At 45.7% G+C, this 27,292-nt stretch overlaps 1 protein-coding gene across 25 annotated transcripts in view; it reads left to right on the top strand.

Moving 5' to 3' along the window:
- TRERF1 (transcriptional regulating factor 1) overlaps nucleotides 1-26,936 on the top strand; it is a 196,012-nt gene extending 169,076 nt beyond the window's left edge. For 21 of the 25 annotated variants that reach the window (XM_074332935.1, XM_074332927.1, XM_074332933.1 and 18 more), the window contains 6 exons: nucleotides 1,165-1,240; nucleotides 7,172-7,260; nucleotides 9,368-9,481; nucleotides 15,674-15,877; nucleotides 18,642-18,889; nucleotides 22,180-26,936. In XM_074332935.1, the coding sequence (XP_074189036.1) occupies nucleotides 1,165-1,240; nucleotides 7,172-7,260; nucleotides 9,368-9,481; nucleotides 15,674-15,877; nucleotides 18,642-18,889; nucleotides 22,180-22,504 (1,056 nt within the window). In that variant the 3' untranslated portion in view covers nucleotides 22,505-26,936. The remainder of the gene's footprint in view (nucleotides 1-1,164; nucleotides 1,241-7,171; nucleotides 7,261-9,367; nucleotides 9,482-15,673; nucleotides 15,878-18,641; nucleotides 18,890-22,179) is intronic. The other 4 variants (XM_074332943.1, XM_074332939.1, XM_074332937.1 and 1 more) reach the window with 2 other exon arrangements.
- The last annotated feature ends 356 nt before the right edge of the window (nucleotides 26,937-27,292 follow it).

The raw sequence follows: 27,292 nt of genomic DNA, 5'->3' as shown, positions 1-27,292 counted from the left end.
GTAGTTGGTCTAAAACAGCCCATGGTGCTCTGCTGACTGTGCTCCCTACCTTGGAAATCAGCCAAAGTTGATGTCCATAGAAACATTGTTTTCCCTTAACCAAGATGAAGTGTTTGCTTCATTCTTCCATCCTCAACACAGTTCTTTGGTCAAACCAGAACTTGGGCGCCATCGTCCCAGAATCAGAGCTGACCTTTTCCTTGCTCCACCTGGACTCCTGGCGAGATCACTCAAGCACTAACCTGTTTCCCCTCTAGTCAATACATGATTCTTCTACCAGATCTAGTTTTCTACCTTTTGCTTTTTTATTTTATGAAAACGTGAAAGGAAGCAAAGGTCCCAATTCTACCTTCTCAAGAGATTATTTGGTACCCTTTAAGGATTTTCTAGAATGTTGGAGAACTCTCCTTAACCCTTGGAGATTGGTGTTGCAGAGCAGCCCTTGTTGACCTTCTAACATGCACACAAATCACCCGAGGACTCTTGTTAAAATGCAGGTTCTTATTCAGGAGTTCTGGGGTGGGGCCCCAGGTTCTGCCTTTCTAACCAGCACCCAGAAATGCTCACGCTGCTGGTGTGTGGACCACACTTGGAGTAGCAAGATTCTAGACCTTGGTCTACCCCTAAGCCATCCGCTGCTCAACTCCGCTGCAGCATCTTTTTTTTATTTAAAAAAAAAAAAGTCAATAAGGCTGAAGAAGATAGATTTGAAAGGGTTTATTTAGCGAGGCTCTTTGCGAGGACAGCATCTTACACAGTGCTCACTAAAACAGCTGTTTATGTTCAATTGGAATGGAACATGAGTTTTCTGCCCAGTTACACATCACCCACTCATTTCCTTAGCATCCTTCCCCAGAGACTCAGCCTCCATTCAGAGGAGGTCTTACCACCTCTCTCAGGCTGGGGCCATCACCAAGCAGGGAGTGGGGTCGGACATGACCAGCCGGCTGCAGTCATGGGCTGGGGGAGGGTTAGGGGAGCAAGTCCTGTTGGGTGCTGACCCGAAATGAACCCCAATTAGGGGACTCTCCCTCTGGTTTTTCTTCCAGCACCCCAACCCTGGGCTCTGCCCTGCTGACCCCTGGTCCCCATTAGGTAGGCGGTCTTCCCAGGACACACAGACCCATTACTGACTCTGGCCTTTTCTCTCCCATGGGTCTGCAGGCTGCTCTGGAGATGCTGCTGCTGCGGAAACCAGTCAGGTTAAAATGTCATCCTTTAGCCAATTACCACTATGCCGGTAGGTTGCCAGGAGCCCTGTGCCCTGTTGCTTCCTGGGAGGGGTTTGTTTGCATGTTTGGTTGTGTCGCTTTTTAACAGTAGATAGCACGTTTGCCGTCCTAATCGCCACTTGTGATCTCAGGGCCTTCTGGGGCATCGCTGGTGGGGTAGTTTGGTCTGTTGGCTGGTCTCCTGTCCCTCATGGGTATGCCAAGAGCTGGGTGATAGTGGACAGTGCCTGCACGGGTGGCAGAGAGACTGCATCGGGGTACAGAGCCACAGAGGGTACAACACAGAGGCAACAACACTGAACAGCAGCCCCTCAGCTTTAGAAGCAATAGACATGGTTCAACTCTTGCGTTCACCCCTTGGCCTTCTTCTGCAGTCTCTGTTCCCTCACCTGGAAAACAGGGCTCGTACTCCATCCCTTGCAGTGACTATTAGAAATAGTATAGGGAGCCCCATGCCTGGCACGTCCTGGAGGCTGTTGTTATTCATTTATCAAACATTTATTGTGCACTTCCTGTGTACACGGGGCTGTGCTAAGCGCTAAGATGAAACAGACGTGGACAGAGTCCTACCTCATGCAGCGTGGAGTGTAAGGAGGAGGCAGTTGTTACACAGCGGATCCCACTGACAGCAACAGTGGTACATACACATCTCCACATGCGCGTGTCTTCTGAGGATGTGGATTAATGATGGCATCACCAATGGGGGGGGGGGGAGAGAAGACACCTTTGAGCATTGAATGGAGTGAGAATCATGCAAAAGAAGAAAACAGGTTGGGGACCCTAAGAGATGACCAGTGAAATTGAGGTCAGCGTTTTTATTTCCATGAACTGGTAAACCCATCCGTTCTGAGGGTCACCACAAAGCTGCCGGGTGTCTCTCTTTCAGAGGGAATGAGTCCTCCAGGGCCCCTTGGTCATTAATCCTTTACAGGTTTCCTTAGTGCTTTGAGCAGACCCTACATAGGTAGGTGCCAAATACCTGAGTGGGTTTGGGGACCTAGTAATACCTTTTCCAGTCCTTGGTCCAGACAGCCAGGTAGGCCGAAGCGGAGGGCTGCTTTACAAACACTGCCGCGTCCTCCATGGGCATCCGGTCCCCTCCGTCGCTGGCCTCACTGAACGTGCTCCTCTTAGGAGTTGACCTTCTTGCCCGTCATCACAGGGTGAAGGCCTCAAGCTACTCACCTGAGCACAGCAAGCCCAGGATGTCTGCCTGTGGGTCACTGTCAGCACAGAGGCCACTAGTTTCTAACTTTTTGTATGTCACATCACACATACATGGACAAAGGATAAGAAATCCATCAGTGACCTAAAGGAGCGTTTTTTTTAAAATATTGTCTCCGTCATTTCCTGCTTGGTGTCTGCCCTGAATGTGGGTAGAAAGATGTAGGAGTTCTCCCTAATCTGCAGTTCGATCCTCTCCTAATTCTGTGTGTCAGCTACCATCCATTAAACCCTGTCTCAAGCTTCTTTGCGTAGCGGGTGAGACGGTGGATGAGAGGTCGCTTCCGAACCATCTGCTGCGAGATACAGCTGCCCTCGGCCCTGTGGGCTGCTCAGCTCCAGCTGTGAGCAACCTCATCTGGGACCCCAGTCCCCTCCAGTTCTTCCCAGTGTGTCAAGCAAATACTATTTTTTTATGTGTGACATGACATTAAAACAAAAGATTGGGACATTAAGGACCGGCAGCCCCCACCCCACCCCAAACAAAACAAAATGAAAACACTAAACTAATACGAGGAACTTTGAAATTCGAGGGCCTTTAATCTGCTAAAATGAATTGATCTGTTGGGGTTGGGGGTTCCTAGCTAATCCTGTGCCCCTACAGGCAGACGAGGAAGGACAGGGTTGCTTCCCTGGAATCGTTTCAACCCTTGGAGGCAAGAGAGGTGGGGCAGAGCTGTGAAGGGTTGGTATCTTGCTAGCTGTGTCTCCCCAAGAAAAGAGTGCTCGCCTACATTTATCAGTCATTTGCCTTCTCCAGGAAGTGATCACAGACTGGGCCCCATAGAATCTCCTAGAATTATGAGCAAAAAGGGCAGAGGTCACTGGTCTCCAAAGTCTGACCAGACTCCATCCGCTTAACATTTCCCTTCCAAGCCACAGGGGAAACCACAGAGTGTACCCCATCACAGGCTCCTTTTCCTGTTCTCATGCTCCTTATTTGGTTCTGGGGTGTTAACGGATCGCATTTCTGTGGCCCCATCCTGCCTTGGCCTTTGTGCCAAGCCCCACTGGGCTGCTCTCTAGGAGGACTGTCCATCAGTTCAATTCATCACCAGGAATGCTATCTTGTGGATGTCTTTTGGCTTCCAGCTCTGTGGCTGTGGCCAGTGTCACCCCACCCCGACTCCCAGATCTGACTCCTGGCGCTAGAATCACTCTCCAGGCTCCCAGCTGTCCAGAGAGAGAAGTCAGATCTCCTAGGCCTTTCTGTGTCCTGGAGGGAAGGTGGAAAGGCTGGGCTCAGGGAGGGAGGGAGGCTGCAAGTGAGGGGGAGACAGAAACAGAAGCCTGTGAAAATCACATTCCTTACTTTACTCATGACCTTCCCTTTCCCAGCCCACCCCAAGCAGTTCAGTAAGAAAAGGAAAAAGTGACTGATGCAGGGGGCCCAGCAGAGAGGATGGTGTGGGTGGGTAGCTCGCCCAAGTCTTGGAGCTGCTTGCCAAGACCAGAGGAAGGTGCGATTGCAGTGGCTACCAACACGCTTTAATCCACACCAAGGTGCTTGGTCCAGCCCTCTCCCAGCATCCTCCACCCAGGTTTGGGTAGCAGTTGTTTGCAGTGGCTCCCAGTTGGCAGTTGGATTGGGTGGGGAGAGCTTGAGCTTGGGGAGTCAAGATGCCTGTTTGTGATTTAGAGGGCCTGCAGCATCCTTGGTTTTCCATTCAAGTGGTCATTCCTGCAGATGGGCGCAGAGTGGAGAGGGTGTCAGAACCGGTGCTGGGCTTCTTGGCAGGTGTTCAACAGAAGCTACTATTAGCCCCCACCACAGCCCAAGTACTCCTGAAGCCTGACCCAAGTCAGAGATAGGGAGACCTGGAGGAAATAAACACCCACTCAGTTGGGGAAGCCTGCTCTCGGTCTTGGAAGCTGCCCCAGTTTGATGAGGAGACAGCATTACATACTCAAGAGAATACTTTGCAAGAAACACAGCTGTGATATCATTTTCCAGACACTCTTAGCCGGTCCTCTGAAAGGCAGGAACTGAGCTAACACTTACTTTCTTGCTTTGCCTGACACCACACTTGAAAAGACCAGGGTTAGCGGACAGGCTCAAGTTATACATTCAGATTGAGGCCTTCTTTCCTTGTGCTTCCAGAGGGAACTTTGGTAACAGCCTGCTTCACCCTGCACCCCTAAAAATATATTCAGCCTTCACCCACTATGGAAAACCTTTCACGGAAATGAAGGGCTGGTATAAAAACAGTCTCTCTTTTTCTACAGTGCACGTGTCTTTCTTGTATAACTGCATTAACAACAGCGTCAATAAAAGTTTTTAAAATCTTGAAGAGGGAACGGCCCTCTTTAAAAGATGCTGTGCCCAAACTTTCTGTCCCCCCTCCAAGTCTCTTTTCAGTTGCCTGGGTTCGCTATAGCTCGCCCCCAAATTTAGCCACAGTCCAGTGGCTGTTTCCCAGCAACAGACGCTCAGAACATTTTTTCCTCTGGATACTGTTCCAGCAGCAGTTTCCTCCAGCTAATTAGGCTCTTTGTAATTAGCCTTAATCGTCTTGTTAGGGGCCCCTGCTGATACTAGCCCGATAGCCAGGAATCCCCAGGTAGAACAAATGAGTGCTGGGGGAATGTCAGCCCACTAACCCTGTGTGCATGCTGAGAGGAAGGCGAGGGGAGGGTTTGCGGCAGCCCCCTGCCTTGGTTTTGCATTTGATCCTGGACTTGGTCCAAGATGCATAATCTAAGAAGGGCTGGCTTAGAAAACCTCGTCTGAAGAGGAGGAGAGTGCTCCTATCTGACAGAGACTGCAGGGACGAGAGCTGCCTGAGCCTTCCCTTGACGATTACAGACAGGGCTTCCGGGGCAGGGAGTAGAAGACAAGTTCCCAGCGGCCAGGAGTAAGGCTGGATCCATTCATACACAGCACAGAGGACACCGGCAAGACCTGGTGGGCTTCGTGAGTGCCACTAAGGCCTAGATCAGCGGGGGACAGCATGTGTCCCGTAGCTGCAGGCTGCTGGGGAATCTGCTCTCCAAGAGGCCAGAGAAGATCCAGAGCCTTTACTGTGTACCTGCTTAGCACCAAACGCTCTCCATCCCAGGGTGTCCCAATCCCCACATCACGGGAGAGGAAACTGAGACTCAGAGACATGATGTAAACCTGTCTGGGGCCACAGAAAATGTAAGTGGCAGAATCAGGTTCCCAGCACATGGTCTCCTGATTCAAATCACCCTTTTCGATCGCAGCACAGTGACACTGGGGAGAGCACATTCAGGTATTATTTCTATGTACCAGGCTTTAACCTGGGAATTCAGTCCAAGAGCCCAGGGGTGGAGTCTCAGCCCAGTGGGAATCGCATGATCAGGGTGCAGTGAAGATGGAGAATTCACAAAAATCCGAAGGAGGCTGACTTTTATGCAAACCAGCCACAGTGATGGAGTCTTCCCTGGACCCCCCAAAATAGGACTCCCCTTAGAAATAGGCCTTATGTCTTGCTCCAAACAGCCCAGTACCATTCTCTATGACCATCTGCATATCCTAGTTTCTCTTTTATGGAGGAAAAAGACGACTGAATATCAAGTTTAGCCAGGAAGGCCGATGCACCAGCCCAGCCCTGCAGGGCCTCTTTATTGGTCTGCAGATCTGTCCGGACCTGGTCCCACTCACCTCTCCAGCCTCTTTTGCTCTCCCTCTGCTGGAACCCGTAGTTGAACCACATTGGATCCCTGCTTACTCTTTGAACACCTCCATTTCCTCAGCTATAAGATGGGTAACACCCAGTCTTACAGGGTTGCTGGTAGCACCAAATGACTGATGTCTGTGAAGTACTTACAACCTGGCATATAGTAAACACTTACAAATGTTAGCTTCCCCACCCCTCCAGCACAGCGTTTTGCATGCAGTACACACCTGATATCTGTTGGATGGATGGGTGGATGGAAGGGAGGGAGGGGGGATTGGATAGAAGGGAGGGAGGGAGGGAAGGATGGATGGTTAAATGGAAGGGAGGGAGAGAGGATTGATGGATGGAAGGAAGGAAGGGAGGGAGGGAGGCATTGTCTCACTGCTCTCTGCCTTTGCACACATACTTCCTCTCCCCAGAATTCCCTTCCATCTCCTTCTTGCCTAACTTGCTTCTGTGTCCTTGAAAAGTCAACTCAGGTGTTTTCTCTACCTGGAAGCCTTCCCAGCTGCCCTAGTCCTCACCTGAGTGTGGTGCTCCTCCCTCCTGCCCCATTGGCACCTGACCTCTCCCTCCTCACTGCAGTCACCACCGTGAATGCAGTGGCCTACTGGTTTGTCTCCCCAGTAGACTGAACGTGAACCCACTGCATTTTGAGGAGCGCTTGCTACATAAATTCTTGCACTCATGAACGTCATCATGACATAAAAACTGTAGCTAAAATTGGCTGAATGCTGTTTTCCAGTTACTAAGCTCGACACTTTGTTCATTATCTTTAACCTTCACAAAAATACTAAGAGGTGGGGGCAATCAGAATTATTCCCACTTGAGTCTGAGGTTCCGTAACGTGTCAGGGTCGAGACCATAGCTGAGATTTGAACCGAGGTGTAAGGGCTGCTAACCATTGCACTACACTGGCTTCTTGTTCAGAAAGGAGTTTGATGGGTATTATATCATTTACTGAACCGTTATATTTTGTCACTTAGCCAATCAAGTGGGGAGACCTGTGAAGCTGGAACCGGCAAAGTGGGGAGAACTGTGAGCTGTTCTTACGAAGTTTGTGTTTTGTTGTAGGTTCGGACAAGTGGACCTCCCTAGAAAGAAAACTGTTTAATAAAGCACTAGCCACTTACAGCAAAGACTTTATTTTTGTACAGAAGATGGTAAGCATGCTTTTTCCCATTGCTCGCTTGAAACTGAATTTGGGAAATTGTACACCTAAAGATACATAGATATATTTGGTTACTGGCTTCATGCTCTCACCAAAAGGATGTCTGTTCCCCACCCCCACCCCCCCCAATGGTGAAGGGTGGCATTTGTTACGGGGTGGCCTGGCCCTGGTGTCAGGGATATGGGGGAAGGAAGACACAGATCATTTGGACATGGCATTGATGGGGGTTATTTTTATCTTAATAAAAATGTGTACGTTTTGCATTCTGTCAGAATAAATAGAGCTGGGGCTTTTGGTTCACAATTTACGTCGCAGATTTCATGTATGTGTGATGATCTATCATGTTTCTGACAGAATCTTTCCTGAGAAATTAAAGAAGGGAGGATATATGCCCTCCTCCTCGCCAGTAGCAGTTTCTGGTTTTGGGCCCCCAATCGTAATGACAGTGATAATAAAAACAATACGTGTACGGCATTTCACAGCAAAGTAGAACTCTTTCACATAGATGAACTAGCACTTTATACAGCAGATATTGAACTTAATAAGCCTTAATTGGCTGAGAGGTGGTTTAAGCTAAAAGTTAAAAATAATTGCAAGTGTGTTTCAGCAGTCTGATGAATGATGGAGCCGTATTGTATTGTTAAGGTCATTAATATGTGCAGGTCCACAGAGAACAGGGTCACAGGTGACAGCTTCCACTAGCTCCAGGCTGGGCCGATGGTCCCCAGGGGTGTCCTGGGTACATGTCTCCTGTCTTTAACCTAGGGCCTTGATGAATGAGAATCAGAATAAGTGGACTTTCTCTCCAGCTTGCCTTCATCTGCAGTCTGTCTATATTCACTCTTGCCTTTCCCTGCCTTGGAGGCCACCACATTCTTTGTCCATCAGCTCCTATGCTCATATTTCTGGAATCACCTTCCCCAGGACTGACCTGTCCTAGGCCTCATTCCTTGCTGGCTATTGATAGATTCGTGTGTCATGCTTGCCAGGCAGCGCAGGTTTTTAAGCAAGGGCTCTCTGGGACACTATGCTCACTGCTTGGGTATTCTAGGGTAGAAATTCAAGATGTCAGGGGAATGTGAAGGGGGCAACTTTGGGGAGAAAGGACTTCTGAGGGTTCCCTTCCCATCTCACCATGCAGTGGGCCATGTTCCCACCCCCGAGGGTACTAGCAGCCTTTACCTGCCTCCAGAAAACCCACATTATTGAACCTCAGTTTTAGCTCAGAGATCTATGAGCTAAACAAAGCAATTTTTCTCTTTAAAATACATTTACCTTTTCCCATTTCAGGGATGAACAGAGCAAGGCTTATTTCCTGCAAAAACTGAGCTATTGTCATGATAACTTTTGCCTTATGTTCCTGTTCAATTACTAAGGGACATTTTTCATAAATAGATTTTGAAGGTCAACAAGGAAGAGAACCAAACACGTTCAAGCATGTTTAATGAAAATCATGCTGCTTTCTAGGTTTAAAAAAAGGAATAAGCTCTCTATGGACTGGCAGGAGAAAATCTCCAGGCTATATTGTGAAAAAAATCAAGTTGCAAAACTATATATATTACCTTTTGTGAGGAAAATGGTGGGTAAGAAATGTATTTCTGTGTTTGTTGATATATGCGTAAAGAAATTCTGAAATGATACCCAAGAAATTAGTAAGAGGGACTACCTGTGTTGCAAGGGAGGGAAGTAAGAACTGGATAGATGGAGAACAGGCAGGGGAAGGAGATTTTTCACTATAACTATAAGGGGTGCCAACAAAATGTATATACTTTTTAAGAAAGGATAAAACTGTGTAATTGTAATACTCAATATATACCGATAACAGGATGAATACAAGTCACGTTTGATTTCTGCAATTACAAGAGCCACTCACAGTGGTTACCATCAGCGTCCAGACACTTCTGATGATGGCGAACTACTGCTTTAGACTAGATAACATCTCTTAAAATGTGTATACTTTTTTTGGCACCCCCCGGTATATATTTTTTAATTGAATTGCATAAACCTATGATCTATTACAAAATTAAATTTTCACAAAAGCTTGCTGCTTTGCCCCCGGCACACTGCTGCAGCTGATCCTGAGATGACTTTCTTGGCAGGTGAAGTCTAAGACAGTGGCTCAGTGTGTGGAGTACTACTACACGTGGAAAAAAATTATGCGGTTAGGGCGGAAGCACCGGACACGCCTCGCGGAAATCATCGACGATTGTGTGGTGAGTGAAGCTGCTGAGTCGCTGCTTATTCTGGCCCCACTCCCACCCCACAGTCAGGTTAGTAAGTGACTGGTGTTTGGTTTGGCTTTGCTGTTGAGGTGGCCGCAGTGAGTGGGTGACAGGCCAGCTCTCTGCCGGGATTCAGGCCTTGACTTCCTGGTGGAGAGAGGCCAAGGGAAGGTGGCTTAGGGTTTGACCTGAGGCTCAGCGTTCAGTTAAGGAGGCGAGGTAGAAACTAGGGAGTGAAGCCAGGCTGGTCCCAGCCTTGGGTGGTTGGTTTATAAGCAGGTGCCCTGGACCCCTGGCATGTCCCTTCTTGATCCATCCACATCACGGATGTCACTAAGCAGAGAATGTAACGTGCCTCCGAAAGATGAAGGAGCCCTCAGCTTTTACCACAGCTTTCATAAAGCATTCCATAGTGCCAGGAGTGCTCGATTATTGACTTGGTGAGCAGGGTGTATGTAATCATTCTAATGCTCACATCCACATTTATCCCTGATCAATATCCCCGATCAATATTTCCTTCATTAGCAGGCAATCAAAATTGTCTGCATATTAAGATTAAATACATACTAAAGACAGAAGCTCAGAATCATCTCTGAACCCCTTACGTAATTAATACCACTTTTCATCCTTGTGAACTCCTCTCTGCATCCATAGCCAGGGGAATCTTCTCGCCCACTGTGGAAAACATTACCTACCATGTATGTGTGTGTAAAAGTTACATGTCTTAAAACAAGTTACTAAACCCCAGCCTCTGTCATCATCAGGGAACGCGTTTGGAACTCATGAATGGTGTGAATATTTGTAATTATATTTTCATTCCCAGTAGTGCCCCAGTCAGTGTAAGTGTTAGCACACGTGTGGATTATTCTCTTGAGCAGACATTTACGTCGCACTTTCTACGTGCCAGGCATTGCCCTAGGCATTTTATACATATTGACTCATTTAATCCTCATACCAGTTCTCTGAGGTAAGAAACTGAGGCACAGAGTAACTTAGCCATGGTCAGTGGCCGGTGAGTGTGTTGTCTGAGCCCAGTTCCCTTGTGTAACACTTAAGAGAAGTCAAATGCAAATTCGCTTAAAGAAGCGTAAAAACACGTGGGCTCATTAATGCTTTAAAGCCCACGTAAGCCCAGCTATGAAATAACTATGCATATGCAAATTTACATTTGGTCCCAAATATCAGAGAAAGTAGGTATCTCTGGAATAGAACAGAATTGCCATTTTGTTCATCAGAGAAGGCCATATTCTGCAGTAAGGGTTTCCTGTGACCAGGGCTTTTGTTTGACTGATTTAAGTAGTGATTTCTTGTATCAGAAAAGCCTTTTGTTCATCGGTGACCTAATGTTTAAAAAAGCAGTGTGGCCTCATCAGGTTCAATCAACTAAAACCAACTGAGTCCCCACAACGCAAGCAGCAGTATGTCTGTAGCACAGTGGGTGAACCAGGGATATTAACTGGCCTCTGTCCCTATCCACCCCTGAGGAGAGCATACGAGTATATTCCAGTTGGGAAGATGTGACATACACAAGTGGAAAGTTTACCCTGAACCCCAAGAGTCTAAGAGCAGTATGAGATGAGAACCAGAAAGTCTTAGGTACAGCCTTAGGCTCTCTCTCATCTAACTCCACCATTCCACAGGCAGACAGTTGAGGCCCAGAGAGGGCAAGGGGCTTTCCCCAGGTCACACAGAGCATTATTTCCCAAATGAGTCCAATGGACGGTAACCAAGGAAGCATAAAGAATCGTGGCCTGGGAGACCTAGGACCTGGCCCCTAGACATACTGACCTGTAAAATGGGGCAAATGACTTAGATGATTTGGAAAGACCCTTCCAGTTCTGGAATATTCTGGGCTCTGCCTAAGCCATGTTTTGGAAGAGGGCAAAATCAGAGGCTATGGTTTCCTAAGGCAAATTGGTGTCTCTTCGGCTTGGGTGTTGCCAAGGGCCTAGGACAGTGTCCGGCGTAACAGGGGCACTCAACACATGTCTGATGTGTTGATGAGCAAACATTTTTCCGAGGTTCAGAGCCAAAACCCCTGTATAAACTCCCTGGAGGGAGACAGAGTGAAGAAGAAGGTTCTGAGCGGAGGAGTGCTGCTCAGGGAGATGTTACCACGCAAGGCAGAGGAACCATCGTGGGCCAGCAGGGCTGTGCAGGTGAATAGAAAGGCCCAGGCCAGCGTGGAGCTTCAGACTGAGGAGGAGAGGTTAAGACGGTGCCCGAGGGGCCACCCTTTGAGCTTATTCACCAGGAGCCAGGATTAGCCTGGGTCAGGAGCAGGCACACCTTTGTGACCTGTGAGCTTAGGGAGAACACAAAGGTATGTGCAGACACAACTCCGGCCCCCAAAAACAAGAAAAGCCTCGTTTAAGGCCAGCGTGGTAGCTCGCAGCTCCCTTCGGGCACTGTGAAGGCGCACTCAGCCTTCTGAGAACAGTTCACCAGGTAGAGGTGAAAAGTTGGGACCATGCAAGGACTGGAGAGGGTGCAGAAGATGCTATCCTAGGACAGGTTTCCTCTTGGTCCTCCACGCCTTTCTGGGACACCTGGCGTGGCCCTCCTGATATGTGTCCTCAGTGTTTCATTAAAGAGACAGGTGACCATTTCCCCCTAGATGGAACATTCTCAGGTGGCTTAAGGACTTTCGTGGGGAGAGGGGAAGAGTTTGTGAGGAATGATTGCTCTTGAGGGAGTCAGTGGTCAGAGAGCCCAGCTGTTCACTCAGCAGGCTAGTTTGACTTTGGCCTGAAGCCACCACAGGCCCTTCCACCCTTGCAGACAGTAGAAGGTGGCCAGGGTGGGCTCTGTTAAAGAGCTGGGAGGAAAGGATGCTGACCACACCTTCCTGTCCCCTGCCCATGCTCATGCTCCCACTCGGGACAAACCTGTACGTCTGGCTGTGACCAAAATTGAGCACAATTCAAGGAACCAACTGACACAGTTAACTGACTTGGGAAGACAGCGGTCAGGGCTCCAAGAGCAAAGCTCACCCCCGGTCTAAGCGCCTGAGGTACTTACATGACGGTCCATTGGTGACCAGGGGCACATCCTCCTTCGCTTTGACCTTTACAGGCAGCTGGTTCTAATGGTTCTGAGAGGCTTAGGATCTCTGTATTTGAGCTGAAAACCTAAGCCATGTCCAGGTGGACACGTGTGCATCTGTGGACATTTGCAGCCGGCCAAGGAGTGAAGAAATTAGAGGTGCTGGAATCCGATAGCCCAGGTTTTACATCTCAGTTCAACTTCTTGAGCAGCCAAGCGGCCTTGGGAGAACTAGTTCTCTGGCTAGTTTTCCTCATTTGTTTAACGACGAGATGTGTGTACAAGGTTGTGGAGAGGACTAGGGATGTGTGTATGCAGAGCCTGACTCAGCCGCCATTCAGTGTGTTGTCATCACCATCGTTCGTAACCCTCACATTGGTCTTGGAGTAAGTTTGGGTCGTTGAACATTTGCAGTTTATCTTACAAATGTCTCATCATACGAATTCCACATGCATGCCTGAGAAATAAAAATCTCCTCAAGAAGCTCTTGGAATTTATAGACTATTATTAATCAATGTCACCCCCCAATAAGTTTAATTTTTTTTAAAAAAAGAAACTCTTACTGTGGACACTCCAGGCTTTGCAGACTATGTTAACATATAAACACCTCCCTGCCCTGTATTTGCCCACCTTCTATTGATTTTAGAATATTACTAAACGTTTCATTTCACAGTACATCAGAAAATGGCCAGCTTGTTGATAACAGGGTTCTCCATGTTAGGGTTTTTGTCCTATCTTTGTATATCTTAGTCGCTTTCGTGCGCCATTTGACTTGATGATAAATCATTTTGTGAACATGTATTGATCACCAGTTGGAATCAAACCTAATCTAAATTCCTGAGACGTATATAATGACAGTACAGTATAACTGAATCTGTAATTTGGTGGCTATATGGAACATTTCTTCTAAGAGTTCTTAAGCCAAAAAATGACATTGTGAGAAAACTGTAATTATAACAAGTACCATGAAATAGCACCATTGTCATTTAAAGTTATTATACAATTTATTTTACATGCCAAGTTTTGGGCCCTGGGCTGCTTAATGAACTGATATTTGAGGCCAAAAAGTTCCAGTTCTGTAAAGGAATGGAGTGAACCCTTGGAGTTTGACACAACGTGGTTTTACCTGAAACTGAGTTTGGAAGATGGTGGATTCCTATGGGAATAAGACCACTTGAGTAAAATCAACTTGTATGTTTATATATTAGTAAGAAACCTACAGTTTTTATTATAAATTACTGTAAATGTCTAAAGCCTACATCTGTATTCATTGAAGTCTTTCAGCAAATGTAGTTATTACTAATTAATCCTAATTAACTCATTGGAAACTGGGATCATTTCTTAAATACACCTTGTTAGTACCTCACCTCAAATATGCATATATGATATTAAATACAGACACTACTGAGCCAGTGAGTGGGGTGCTAAATGCCCCGTATTATACTGATATTGTCTGTCTCCCTCACCCCCAATCCAAACTGGAGAGAGGGAGCTTGTGGTTCTGGATCCCAGAGAACCACTACTCTCAGAAGTCTTCACTCTTCTTGGAAATTCTTGGTTCTGGGTTCTAAGAATCATAGGCTCACCCAAAGTTACATCACTGTTGGGGGTACACCAAACTGGAGCCCACATGCTCTAAGCAATGGGTGTGCAAAGAGAGCGTGGCAGACGACAAATGACCATCAGGGTTAGAGGCAGCTGGGCATACCTTTCGTTTCCTCGTTTGTAAAATGAGAGGACATTTTACAGCCTATTCAGTGACATAGCAAATGTGAAAGCACTTTATAAATTGTAACACAGAAGCTGGAATGAAGTTGACGTAACATAGAATTCCCTTTCCCTGGTCCGCAGTCCTTTCCGAGCCTGGAGGAGCCAGCTTCCCTCACCGCCCCCACCCCCACTGAGGACAGACAGTGCAGAATAAAGTTGTTAGTTAAGCAGCGGATAGACTGTGGACCTCCTAAATCCCTGCCCTCCATCCCAACCCATCCTGGGTATCTACTCCTAGCTGCTCCGTTAACTTACTATCTTGTCAGCCTTGAGGAAGGCGAGGCCCGTCTGCTTAATTCTGCACCTGGTTGCCATTCTGAAGTAGAGAGAGGGGTCACGGTAGCAGAGAAGCTAATGATTCATAGAAAATATTTTTCTGTCACCCCAATAAGCTTTCATTTAAAAAACATTACTAGTTACCCAGAGACTTGCCAACATTTCTTAATTAAATAAATCATACGCTTTCTTTGCCAGCTTAAAAAAAAAAAGAAATTGGTCATGTGGTATCAGTCTGACCCATCTTTGTATAATCCCCCCATCTGTCTCTGCATGCCAGAAATTTTGCTTGACAGTTTATCTACATTCTTTCATTTGCCCTCCCCCACCCCCAAAAAATATTTTTTTCTGGTTCTTCATAGAATGCCTCTGGAAGGCATTTTTTCTCCAACCCCATGATTAGAGGCCAGGAAAAAAAAAAAAGCACATGATAAATAAAAGGGAAGGAATACCCCCTTCCATTTTCACCCCTTTTCAAAGTCATTGTGGTTCATTCTCTGATTCTCTTTTCTGACAAGAACAGAGCAGGAGTGTATCAGAATACGGTGTGTCACGTGCCTCCACAGACCAAATCAACACCTCAGGTATCTTGCATGGAAGTGTGTGAGAAGGCCTATAAAACAGTTCATGATAGGTCTTTAGTCTCTCTCCAAAGGGTCCCACCGTATTGTGATGGTTTGAAAACCCTCCTCACTGCTCTGGGGAGACAGAGTGAGGCAGAGAGACACACAAGTGGGGCAGCTTGCCTGGGTGTTAGTGTCAAGGTCTGGTCTGCTGGTCTCAAACAAGGGGGAGAAGCTCTCCATACAGAAATCTCTCCTCTCTGCCTTAAAATATTTTTGTATAAATGATGGGACCCAGGGTAGGGCAAGGGGGACTTCCTTGACCTCAGAATTCCACGCGTCCAGTAACCAACCTTATAGAGACCGTGTGCCTCCCCAGAGGGTTCTGTCAGCCGTTCCTCATGCAGAAAGAAACCGATGCAGCCCCGGCGTCCAGCCCCTCTCCCCTCTCCAGGCCTGTGGGTTCTGTTCATCACTAAAAATGCCGTTGGGGACTTTCCCCCTTTTGCTTTTATTGCCTTAACACTAGACAAGTGAAGAAGAAGAAGAGTTAGAGGAGGAGGAGGAGGACCCGGAAGAAGATAGGAAATCCACAAGAGAAGAGGAGAGTGAAGCGCCGAAGTCCCCAGAGCCACAGCCAGGCCCAGTCCTGGCTCCCGCAGAGGGGCCACCCCTGCAGGCCCTTGGCCAGCCCTCGGGCTCCTTCATCTGTGAAATGCCCAACTGTGGGGCTGTAAGTGTCTCTGCGTCCTCCGTCTTCCGGGGATCTGGGACTAGCGAGGGCCAGACATGTGGCTGTGCCTGGCGTTTTTGAAGAGATGATGCGTTTTAGAAAGGGAAGGGACGATGCATTTCTGCAGGGAAGGTTTGGCAGAGGGAATTCCACGTTGCCGTGGTATCGTTTCGTTCATCCCATTGATTTACTCGTTCGGCCAGCAGATATTTCTGGAGTGTCATGTTCTGTGTCCAGCACTGTGCTGCGTGCTCAGAGACCATGAAATAGATCCCTGCCCTCAGGAAGCATGTGGTTCCGAGCTGTTCAGTGTCAATGCTGCCTCAGCCTCAGAACGGGACACTCTCCATTTCTCGGTGCCTCTCCACTCCTATTGGTGCTTCTCCACTCCTCTGGGCTGTGTGTCACACCAGGTCATGCCCAGTTTATTTAAATACACTGGGAGAGCCCGCAGAGGATTGTCCTTCTGTAACATAATTTCAGAGATTTAGCTCCACTTTCTTTGTATTCTTTGGGGGAAACAAAAAAGATTTACTAGGCAAACTAATCATGTAAACAGGATGAAATGGGAGTCTGTGTAATTACTTAGCCTAGTATTTTTCAAGTACGGTAGCAGTACCATTTAGCTAACATAAAACCAGTTCACCATTTGATCATTCTTAGCACTAAAGGAAGGCCTTACAGAATCTATACTGGCCTAGTCCAAGGCTCTCTGTGTATTTTAAAGGATATTTTTTTAAAGTTGTCTGCTTTGGATTCTCAATACCCCCCAGTCCCCCACTAGTCTGAATTAATGAGATTTCCCAAATCAGATTTCTTAAAGCCAGGCACACCTGCACAGACAAGTTTTAGAGGTATTACTCAAAAAATGAACATTTTACTCAAAATTACACATATTACTCAAAATATGTAATATGTAATTACGCATATTACTCAAAAAATGAACATTTTGGGTGGCCAGTGAGCTCAGCTGGTTAGAGCATGGGACTGGTAACACCAAGGTTGCTGGTTCGATCCCCTCACAGACCGCTGTGAGATGCACCCTTCTTAAAAAAAAAATGAAAATTTTGCTTCTTTCACAAGAAGCTCTGTTTTCCTCAGATTAGCACTTATCTTTGTTTGTACATTATATAGAACAATACTGTTTTCCAGAGTGTACTGAATGCTGTTTATTGAGTCTGTCACTTAGATAAAGAAAGCAAGTCTTCAAAATATTTAGATCCTAAAGCAGAAATTCATTTGATTTACATTTAAGAAAAAAATGAAAAGGCTCAAAAAAAAAAAGCATGTATGCATTTTGCATTATCTTTGAAAAGAACATAAGAAATTGCTCGCTTGTTTCTATCTTTGATGTTTAATGACCTGGATGCTTCTCACTCCATCATTGCCATTCTGTATAGAGCACTTCCGTTTAAGGATAATTAAGATGTGACTTTAAGTGATAGTACTTCTTGGTGAATTTGTTTAGAAGTTGGATGCTTCCTCCGGTCATAGTTTTAATGTACAGTAAATTCTTGACCGAGTGGGATGGCATCTTTTATTTTTTCCAATCAGAAGTGCTCAGCGAATACTTTTTAATGAGCTTTTCAAATCACACGGGAAAAAAAGCATGTTAGTTTTAATCCTTGACTAACCATGGAAGTTTGGGTTGCTAAATCAGCAATAGGTTTTTGTTTGGTTTTTTCCCTGTAAGACCATAAACAGCTCATGAACTTGACACAGAGTAGCCACCTGCAGCTGGGGGTGGGGGGAGGGATTCCTGTATCTGATGTATTTAGCAAGCTGGGAGTCAGGGCTTTTGGAATTCGGGGTTGTGGATTATATCCCTTTACAGCAGTGGTTCTCAACTGAGAATGATTTTGTTCCCCCTGAACATTTCACAATGTTCAGAGATATTTTTGTCACAACTGGGGAGGTAGGTAGCATCTGGTGGGTAAAAGCCAGAGATGCTGCTAAACATTCTGCACAATAGTCCCCCCACAATAAAGTTGATCCAACCCCAAATGTCAGTAGTACTGAGGTTGGAAAACGCTGCTTCATGGCAAGCTTTAAAAAATTGTCAAGGTCTTTCCCCTTTTTATCATCCTGTAATCAAATTTGGGGGTTCCTGAAACATTGCTTCAGTAATGGGCTACTGATTGGGGTTTGGATGTAACCTTTAGACTATGTCAGCAGCCAATCACTGTCTTTCAAATTGTGTTTCTTAGGGTTCTAGGGCTTCCTGGGGTGGGGGGGAGCTCAGCAAATCGGCTCAATTTTGGGGTGCTGTCTCTATTTCGACTAGAGCACCTCTGCTGTTAACTTTGATCTTTTGAGTGAGAGCTGATTTGTTAAATTAGAGGAAAAAAAGTGAAGAAAGAAAGAAGGAAAAGAAAGTGGAAGAGAAAGGAAACTCCTTAAAAGAAGTTTGAAAGCTAATCCAACCCCCTCATTTTACAGATGGAAAAAAATAAGGTGGACAGAAGGGGAGTGGCCCAACAGCCACCCTATTAGATAGAGGTGCTGGATCTATGTAGCCCCCGAGTCTCCTGACTTCCAGCTCTGGCCTTCACACTGTGCCATGCCACCTCTTGTCTTCTGGTTATAACAGTGATGGGGTTGTTTGATTGGCACAGCATTTGTGGTTGTGCTCTTTGATCTCCACTTTCTGTAGCATATGCCCCAGGTTTGCTCATGTAAAACCGCTGTGCCCTGTCATTAGACACTGTTTCAAGTATCCCGTGTTTTACCATTGAGTAACTAATAACCCTAATTTCCTTTTCAGGACTGTAGATGTCATGTCACTCCCTTTCTTCCCCAGGTGTTCAGCTCCCGACAGGCACTGAACGGCCACGCCCGCATCCATGGTGGTACCAACCAGGTGACCAAAGCTCGGGGTGCTGTCCCCTCTGGGAAGCAGAAGCCTGGCAGTGCCCAGAGCGGGTACTGCTCGGTGAAGAGCTCACCCTCTCACAGCACCACCAGTGGCGAGACAGACCCCACCACCATCTTCCCCTGCAAGGAGTGTGGCAAGTAGGTGGAATTGGACCAGGGACTGAATCTTAAGTTTGTGATGGATACTCGCTCCCTGGGGGTCAGGCCGAGATGGTTTCTTCAGCCAGAAAGAGAATCCAGACTCTCCCAGTTCTTTCTCGTACCATTCATGGGGGCCTCGTGGTGCCTCAGGGTGGATGGACCTTATCTCTGACTCAGAAGAGGGTCATCTGATGTCTTAAAGCCTAATAAGGATGGATATCTTCAGAGAGCAAACCTCAAGTGGCGAAACGTCACTCTTTTCCAAATATGGTAGATGGGACTCTGATTCCCCCCTCTTCCCTTCACACCCAAACCATATTCACGAGTGTTGCTTTCTTTGCATCCTGCTGACTTTGAGAATGGCTCTAAGTCCCCTAATCAGGAACTCTCTGTAGCAGAGATAGCTTTCCTACCACTCCTGCTCATTCCTGCACCCAGGGCAGACATCACTAATTAATTACCGCACTGTTTGCTACCACATTAAGACAAGACTTCAGATCCTTTCCATCATAATGCTTCAAACTGGCCCAATTAATTGATCAGAGTTAACTCACGAGCTAAAACCCATTTGTCATCCATGCTCTTTTAAGTATAATTTAAAACAAAAACTAAGGGGGGAAAACTGACAGTGGGTAGTAATAATAACAGCTAACATTTACTGAGCACTTACTTTATGTGCATGAGGTCATTGAATCCTTACACAGAAACGCCACATGATGGCAGATATGTTTGTGTCCTTGTTTTACAAACAAGGATTGAAAATTAGGTAAAATGACCTGCCCCAGGTTTTACCACCAATAAGAGCAGAGCTGAGATTTGAACCCGGCTGTGTTCAAAGGCAGAGCCTGGGCTCCTGACCACTGCTACGTACTGTTGGTTTGCCTTGTTTATTTATTTACCTCAGGTAGAAACTGCCATTGATGGTAGGACGCACATGGTTCCCTCCCACGGCCTACAGTATAGAATTGCAGTTTACTTCTCAGTGAGTCTGCCTGACTGGAGGTGTAGTACATGGTCACAAGTGACACCCTTTAGCACCCTGGCCCAGTTTCTCTGTCCATAATCTCCAGTGCCTCACACGTGAAGAGAAATGTTACCTGGAGAGATGCCGACCTATCTAACTCTACCAAGAGAACGTCCCTAGTTGTATGAGGAGACCAACTGGGATCTCTATTTACCATCTGCATTCTCGTGGTATATTTCAGACAACTTAATATTAGCTGCCATTTATCAGGTACTCACTATTTGCCTGGTACTCTTTTAAAGGATTTTACAGGTATTGATTAATTTCATCTTTGCAGTAGCCCTGTAAAGTACGTACTTGCAGTAACTGCTGTTTTACAAGCAGAGAAACTGAGGCATAGAAAGGTTAAGCTGCTTGTCTCAGTGTATAGCCGAGCAGGGATTCACACCATGCAGGCTGGCCCCGGCCCAGGCTCTAAGCTCGACTCGGTTCGGTGGCACCTGCCAAAGTGAATTGGAACTGGGGGCTCTCTTCCCTCTTTGAAGCACAGAAATGGGGGAGATGGATTTAGGTGTCATTCCCCTCCTCTCTGCTCTGAACCAGGACGTGATACCATCTTTATGTCACCATGGAAGAAATGACCCCTGGGTTCACCTTTAAGCTTATTTACCTTAAATAATGAAACTTCCTCAGACTGACTCCTGTTCTCTACCACCCAATTTCCTTGGGGTCATGGAGCGTGGGGGGTGGTCCCGGTCTTGCCAGTTTCCTGTAAGAGGAGCCAGCATCTTCTACCCACTCTGCTCAGTTTGCGAGTCTTTATTCCACCAGGTGGAGACAGAGGACATTTTAACAAAAATTAGTATTTCCAGCTTCTGGTTCTTCCGGTGGCCTCCATTAAATGTTTTTCATGTCATGTTTTCATGCTGCTTGGGATCTCTTTCTACCATAACTCCAGTTAAGATTTGATGGAAAACAGAAATATTTTCTGGTTTTCCTGAGTAGGAATTAGCATTAGGTAAATGTTTGCAGAATGCCCCTTTTAGCTGCTGAAATTCAGCTTTCAGCATGTCCAGTTGTGATTCATCAACTCTGTTTGACTGTTCTTAGAAATCAGATACATTTTTTTCCCTTTATGAGCTCAGGAATGATTAGAGTATTTATACCACCCACTCCTCCAAAAACAGGCAGTCTCACATCTGGGCAAACTTTTCCTGAAAAAGGTCCAGCTAGAATATTTTAGTATGCAGGCTATGTTATCTTTGCCACAACTACTCCGCTCTGCCATTGTATTGCAAAGGCAGCTGTAGACAGCACATAAACAAATAGCTGTAGCTGTGTTCCAGTAAAACGATTATTTACAGAAACAAGCAACAGGCTGGATTTGGCCCATTGACAATAGTTTGCAGACTCCTTATCCCAGGGTTTCTCGAACTCAGCACTGCCATTTCGGGCCTGATAATTTCGCGTTTGGGGAAGAAGGGCTGCCCTCTGCATTGTAGGATTGTAGAGGCCAGAAGTACCCCACCCCACCCGCAAGTTGTGGCAATCAAAAATGGCACCAGACATTGCCAGATGTTCCCTGCAGAGGCAAAATCATCCCAGCTGAGAACCACTATTTCAGTCTAAAGCAAACAGTAGGAAATGATGATAATAGGAGGACCAACAAGAAGGAGTCTCGGATGAAGAGGAGTGGTGGATGCAGCTCAGAAGTCAAGTGCAACAAAGACAGAAGAGGGGCTGTTGGATTTGGCCACACAGAGTTACTGGTGGCCTTGAGAGCACTGGGCTTGGAGAGGGTGGAGGAAGGAGGGGAGGAGCTATACCAAGTGTGTGCAGATCTTAAAGAGTCCTGACTGCGGGAGAACAGGGCCGGGGTCCTGAGGGGGATGATGGGTTGTTTTACAATGGGAACTACCAGAGCTCGGCAGCTTGGGTTGGGGATTCTCAGATTGGTAGAGCGGATTTGGTTAGTGATGGAGAGAAAGAGGGAAGCTGCAGGAGGAGAAAGGGCACGTATTCCAGACCACAGACGGACAGGAAGGCCTTTGAGAATTTTTCCTCCATTGCTGCAGGAAGGAAGCCGGACACTCTAAATGTGTTCCTGTCCCCATCTCCTCTCCTTGTAATGCTTGGAGAGGAGCGAGGTGAGGTGACAGGTCCCTGGGGGGGAGGAGGTCCTGGGAGCTCAGGAGCTGAGGACTCTGTCAAAGCTCCCCCAGACCATGTCAGCCCCCACAGCTGCTATTTCCTGTAGGACGCCTGGCTTTCCAAGAACCCCGTTCCTTCTAAATTTCACATGCTTCTTTTTCTGCATTTTTAGAGTCTTCTTCAAGATCAAAAGCCGGAATGCACACATGAAGACTCACAGGCAGCAGGAGGAACAGCAGAGGCAAAAGGCTCAGAAGGCAGCTTTTGCAGCTGAGATGGCAGCCACAATCGAGAGAACTACGGGGCCCGTGGGGGCGCCGGGGCTGCTGCCCCTGGACCAGCTGAGTCTAATCAAACCCATCAAGGACGTGGACATCCTTGATGATGACGTTGTCCAGCAGTTAGGAGGTGTCATGGAAGAGGCCGAGGTCGTCGACACCGATCTCCTCTTGGATGATCAGGCTTCAGTTTTGCTTCAGGGGGACACGGAACTCTAAAGCCCTGGGTGTCACCTAGAGACATCGAAAACTCATGGCCTCCATCTTCATCTTCAGTCAGGAAACCTGGACTGCCTGCTTGTTTTGTAACCATTTTAAACTACCTGTTTGAAAAGTGGTCGTTTTATTCAGGTTGAGGAAAAAAAAAAAATCCAGTATCTTTTCCTTTTTATTTAAAAAAAAAATTGTTTTTGTGGAAGGTTGGAGCAAATAAATAATTGGCACAACTCTGTGTAAGAGGTGTGCCAGTTCCCATGAGCTACAGTTACTGGTGACCTTGAGAAGAACACTTGGGCTGAAGTGCAGGGATAAGAGTCCAGCCAGAGAGGGTGGAGGAGGAAGGAGCTACACCGTGGGCTACATTCCCAGGAACTCCTTCCTGGCAGGGAAAGAACCTGACTTTTGTGTTCTTTGGCTTTCAGATGTCAACCGTCCTGGCTGCCTTTTATCCCAAAGCTTGCAGGGAGTGAGTGAGTGAGTGAGTGAAGCACGCTGCCCTCTTCTTGCTAGGGCCTTGGGCCTTCCTTTCCCACCGAGTTATTTTTTGTTCTGACCTCATTTTGTAATTTGCAGTGAACTTGGCATCTCTGCCAGGAGACTGTGCTAGTGGGGTAGCTTTCCAGAGAGCAAAGGAAGCCCTCATGTGCCATGCTTTCCTCTAGCACACACATCGTTTGAAGAGTTGACCAAATGGGAAAATGAGTTTTTTCCCTGCCTTGCCTGTCATTCGTTGGCCTGTTTCTAGGAACTGAGTACTGTATAATTTCAGGCTTAAACTCCCTGGCAATGATTTACTAAAGACCTGGTTCATAGAGCAAGTGCAGTATCTTCCAATGTTCCCTGAGGGCTGGGTGGCTCTGTTGGGGGCTCAGTGGTCTCAGAGCTGTGTTTCAGTGTGAGCCCCCTGGAGACCCACTGGGAGAAAAATAACCCCAACTATTAAGTTGCCAGGGCTGTTTTGAGGGAGGGTGGTTGAGAGGCACACGTTAAATACCGAGAATGCAAAAAAAAAAGTGTTCTTTTGCCCAAAAACTGAATTGGAAGAGCCCATTCTTTTTTACAACACTGTTAACGTGCAGTGGAGTTGTGAAATGACTCTGCCATTTGGAAGTACTGTGAAATCTCGTTCACTTGGAATTTTGCTGTAATTCATCTGTGTTGGACCAAAGTTTACCTTGACGCTAACCATGATGAAAAGAGTTTTTTAACAAATTTGATAGCAAATAGGTGGTGTGATCAAAAATACGGGGAATGTTTAAATAAAAATTTATTACAGTAAAAGACACATTGCTGTTAATCCCCCTCAGAATTCTCCTCCTCCCTTCGAACACACTTATCCCATCATTCTTACCACTTTCTGAAGCAGTTCTGGAAGTCCTCTTTCATGAGTGTCTTTAGTTGCGCTGTCATGGCTGCCTCGATGTCCTGAATCATTTTGACTTTGGGGCAGAGCCAGAAGTCTCACGGTGCCAGATCCAGTGAATAAGGTGGATGAGGACACACAGTATTGTGTTTATTTGACAGAAATTGCCATACCAGAAGCGATGTGTGACACGGAGTATTGTCATGATGGAGGATGATTTAACGGCACACTTTAAAACACACCTTCTCTCAACTGTAGCTCACACCCTACTGACTGCACCAAACAAATTGAAACTTGTCACACACTGTTCCTAAGGTTTGATGTACCACTTCCCGTATTGAAGATCCTGCCTTTCCGTTGGATGGCACTCAGCAGCATTCACCATATTTTGTGATCACAATGGAAAGACTCTATGTCACATATCGCTTCTGGTATGGCAGTTTCTGTCAAATGAAAACATTACAGTGTGTCCTCATCCACCTTATTCACCAGATCTGGCACCGTGCAACTTCTGGCTCTTCCCCAAAATCAAAATGACCATGAAAGGAAAACATTTTGAATCCATTCAGGACATGGAGGCAGCCATGACAGTGCAACTAAAGACACTCATGAAAGAGGACTTCCAGAAACTGCTTCAGAAAGTGGCAAGAACGATGGGATAAGTATGTTCAAAGCGAGGGGGAGTATTTTCAGGGGAATTAATGGCAATTAATCTTTTACTGTAATAAATTGTTTTGTATTTAAACATTCACGGTATTGTTTGATCACACCTCGTACAAGGGAAATAGCATTAAAGCCAACAAAAATGGTTTCAGATACCACTCTAGCTACAATGTTTGCATTCAGACAATGAATGTATTCATTAAAGTCATTTACCAAAGCACTTCTAGAATTCTCCAAGCTACGTAACTCTGCCTCCTCCTGTCCCTGTCATCAGGGATTGCTATTTGTACTTGAAGGTAATAAACCTGTAATCCTTCAAAAATGTCATTTAGCTTAGGCTTTTGAGCTGAGTCAGACTGATCCGTCCCACTGTTAGGGCAAATGAGTGTGCCCCTTCAGACTGGTACAAGGCCCCAGCACAAAGAGGACCTCGCTGGACGGCCCCTTCTGGTTTAATGCTGTGTGACTTCCGGAGAGGGGGCTTCCTGGTCTTGCCCGCCCCAGGTAGGCTGATTCCCCAGCTTGTGTAGGTGCTGGGCCACTTTGCTGGCACATTAATAGTTTGACAGTAGAGAAAATGTCAGCAGAAGCATGAAGATGAGACCCGAGCATCCTTTTTAAGTTTGACTCCGCAAAAGCACAGAACTCAATGGTCCACAGCAGCCCCCGCAGGCAGTGTTCTCTGAATCTCAGGAAAGCTATGGGCAGAAGATAAGTACAAAGGTTCTTTTCATTGCTGTCATTCTGTTTTCAGAAAAGAGGTCTTAGAGGTTCCCATCATCTTTCCTTTAGGGGAAAAAGAAGTTTTATTTGCTGCCATTTCAGACAGGTTATTCTCTTGTATGTTTTGAGTTCGTAACTGCCTGGGCAGTGTGCATCAACTTCGTGGCAGAACCGTTCCAGAACCATTCCAGCTAATGTTGGCCAGTGGCATCTGTTCCAGTGACTACTTCCTTCTGCTTGTGAATGTCTGAGAGTGATTCTGGAAAGGTTCTGCTCTCGGGTCTATGAAAGCTTATCTATCAAAGCAGCAAACACACAGAGAAATGTTTATAAAGCAAATGTATTCGTTCTGTTTGGAGACTTGCCCAGCCGTTCCAGTTTTAAACATTAAAAATAAACTGAGTTGCCAAGGAAAAAATATAATGCACAATTTAATTTTGATTTTTCATGCAGTATAGTGTAAGCATTTTTGACTTGAAATAACCAAAGAACTCCTCCTTAATGAGACAGTTCAAATTTCTGAATTAGTATTTCTTGACAATATCAACTTAAATTGACTTCATAGTAAAGCATTGTACTTATTTCTTTTCTGAAATGATTCTGCCTGCATGTATGTGTTGTGTTTTAGCTTCCCCCACCCCTCCCAACCCCAAAGAACTTTTCTTCCTAAAGGTCAATGTCTTCAACATGGTTACTGTTTACTATCAGATGGTTTTTCATTAGTGAATTTAGATCTCTTTGAGAAAGCTTGTATATAAAAAGTTAACAGATATATTTTATGGAAAAACCCATCTTATTTTCAAATATATTTAACTGCTGTTATATTTTATTAGAGGAAGGTTGTAAATATTTTCTAGGAGTTCTATTGTAAAGAAAAGTATTTTTGAAAAAACTTAATGTAATAAAAATTAAAACGTTTTTAAATATTGGTTGTGATTGCTTCCTGTTCTGGCTTCGTTATGTTCTATTCTCAGCAAATGACTTGCATGGCTTCTCATTTCAGGATGTAATTTATTCAGGTTTGCACTATGATAAGTTGACATCATAATATCTAGTATGCTTAACTGTGTTTTCCCGGAATGCAGGTCCCTTGGTCCATATCAAGAGCACTATGTATAGCATATTCATAATTTTTCTTTTGTAATGTGTGTATTTTTAATAAGGATTTTATGTAACATTTTGGCAAAAAGAGGACAGTATTTTCTAGTGAATTTTATAATACATTTTGCTAAAAATGTTTCTTCCTAGGTCAGTTTTTGTTAAGGTGAACCAAAAGTCTTATTTTACCAGGGGTTTAAAAAAAAAGTTTGAAGCTTGAAAGCAAAGTTATATTTAAACATCATATGTAACAAATAAATAAAGATGTTTTATAGACTTGTCCTAAAAAGGTGCATTCCTTAAAAACAAAAACAACTGGGGCATTCTAGGTTGGTTTCCCCGAGTGGTAAGCATTTTTTTTTTTTTTTTTAATTATCACAACAATTTTTTCAGAAAGAGAGCCAGGAGAATTTACTTTAAAGGTTCCAGTCATTAGCCTTCTCAGAAATTTATTACAGTTCCTATAGAGAGGCATTCTTCAAATAGAGATGTAACCAAATAAACACTGTCATATTTATTTGTGAAAACCTGATTCAATATTGCATCAGCTGCTCTGAAAATAAAATGTTATCTTTTTGAGTTTCACTTGGCTTTAACATTCCTTATTTCTAGCTGCTGAAATGACTTCTCAATGCTGGGTAAATGCTCATTTGCCTGTTAGTTGGTTTCTGTAGACCTGTCTTCTAGTCAGATTTAATACTCATTAAACTGCCCCCACCCCACTCTGGAGGCCAGGACTTACATTTCTGCTACTCAAGCAGTAGATGAGCCACTTGCAGAGATGGTAGTCTCTAACCATAGTAGTCAACGGGTGTAGGGGCGCTGATACCCACACAGGTATCTCACAGTGAGCCCTCTACAAAGTCCAGCCCACCCTGTTTGTGTGCATTGCCAATCTGACTTTCCAAATTCTAAAGAGTATGTTTACTTTTTAATGGTCA

The sequence above is a fragment of the Rhinolophus sinicus genome, linkage group LG05 (genome assembly GCF_036562045.2).
Source record: "Rhinolophus sinicus isolate RSC01 linkage group LG05, ASM3656204v1, whole genome shotgun sequence".
Lineage (NCBI taxonomy): Eukaryota > Metazoa > Chordata > Mammalia > Chiroptera > Rhinolophidae > Rhinolophus > Rhinolophus sinicus.
This window is presented reverse-complemented; position numbering and strand designations above follow the sequence as displayed.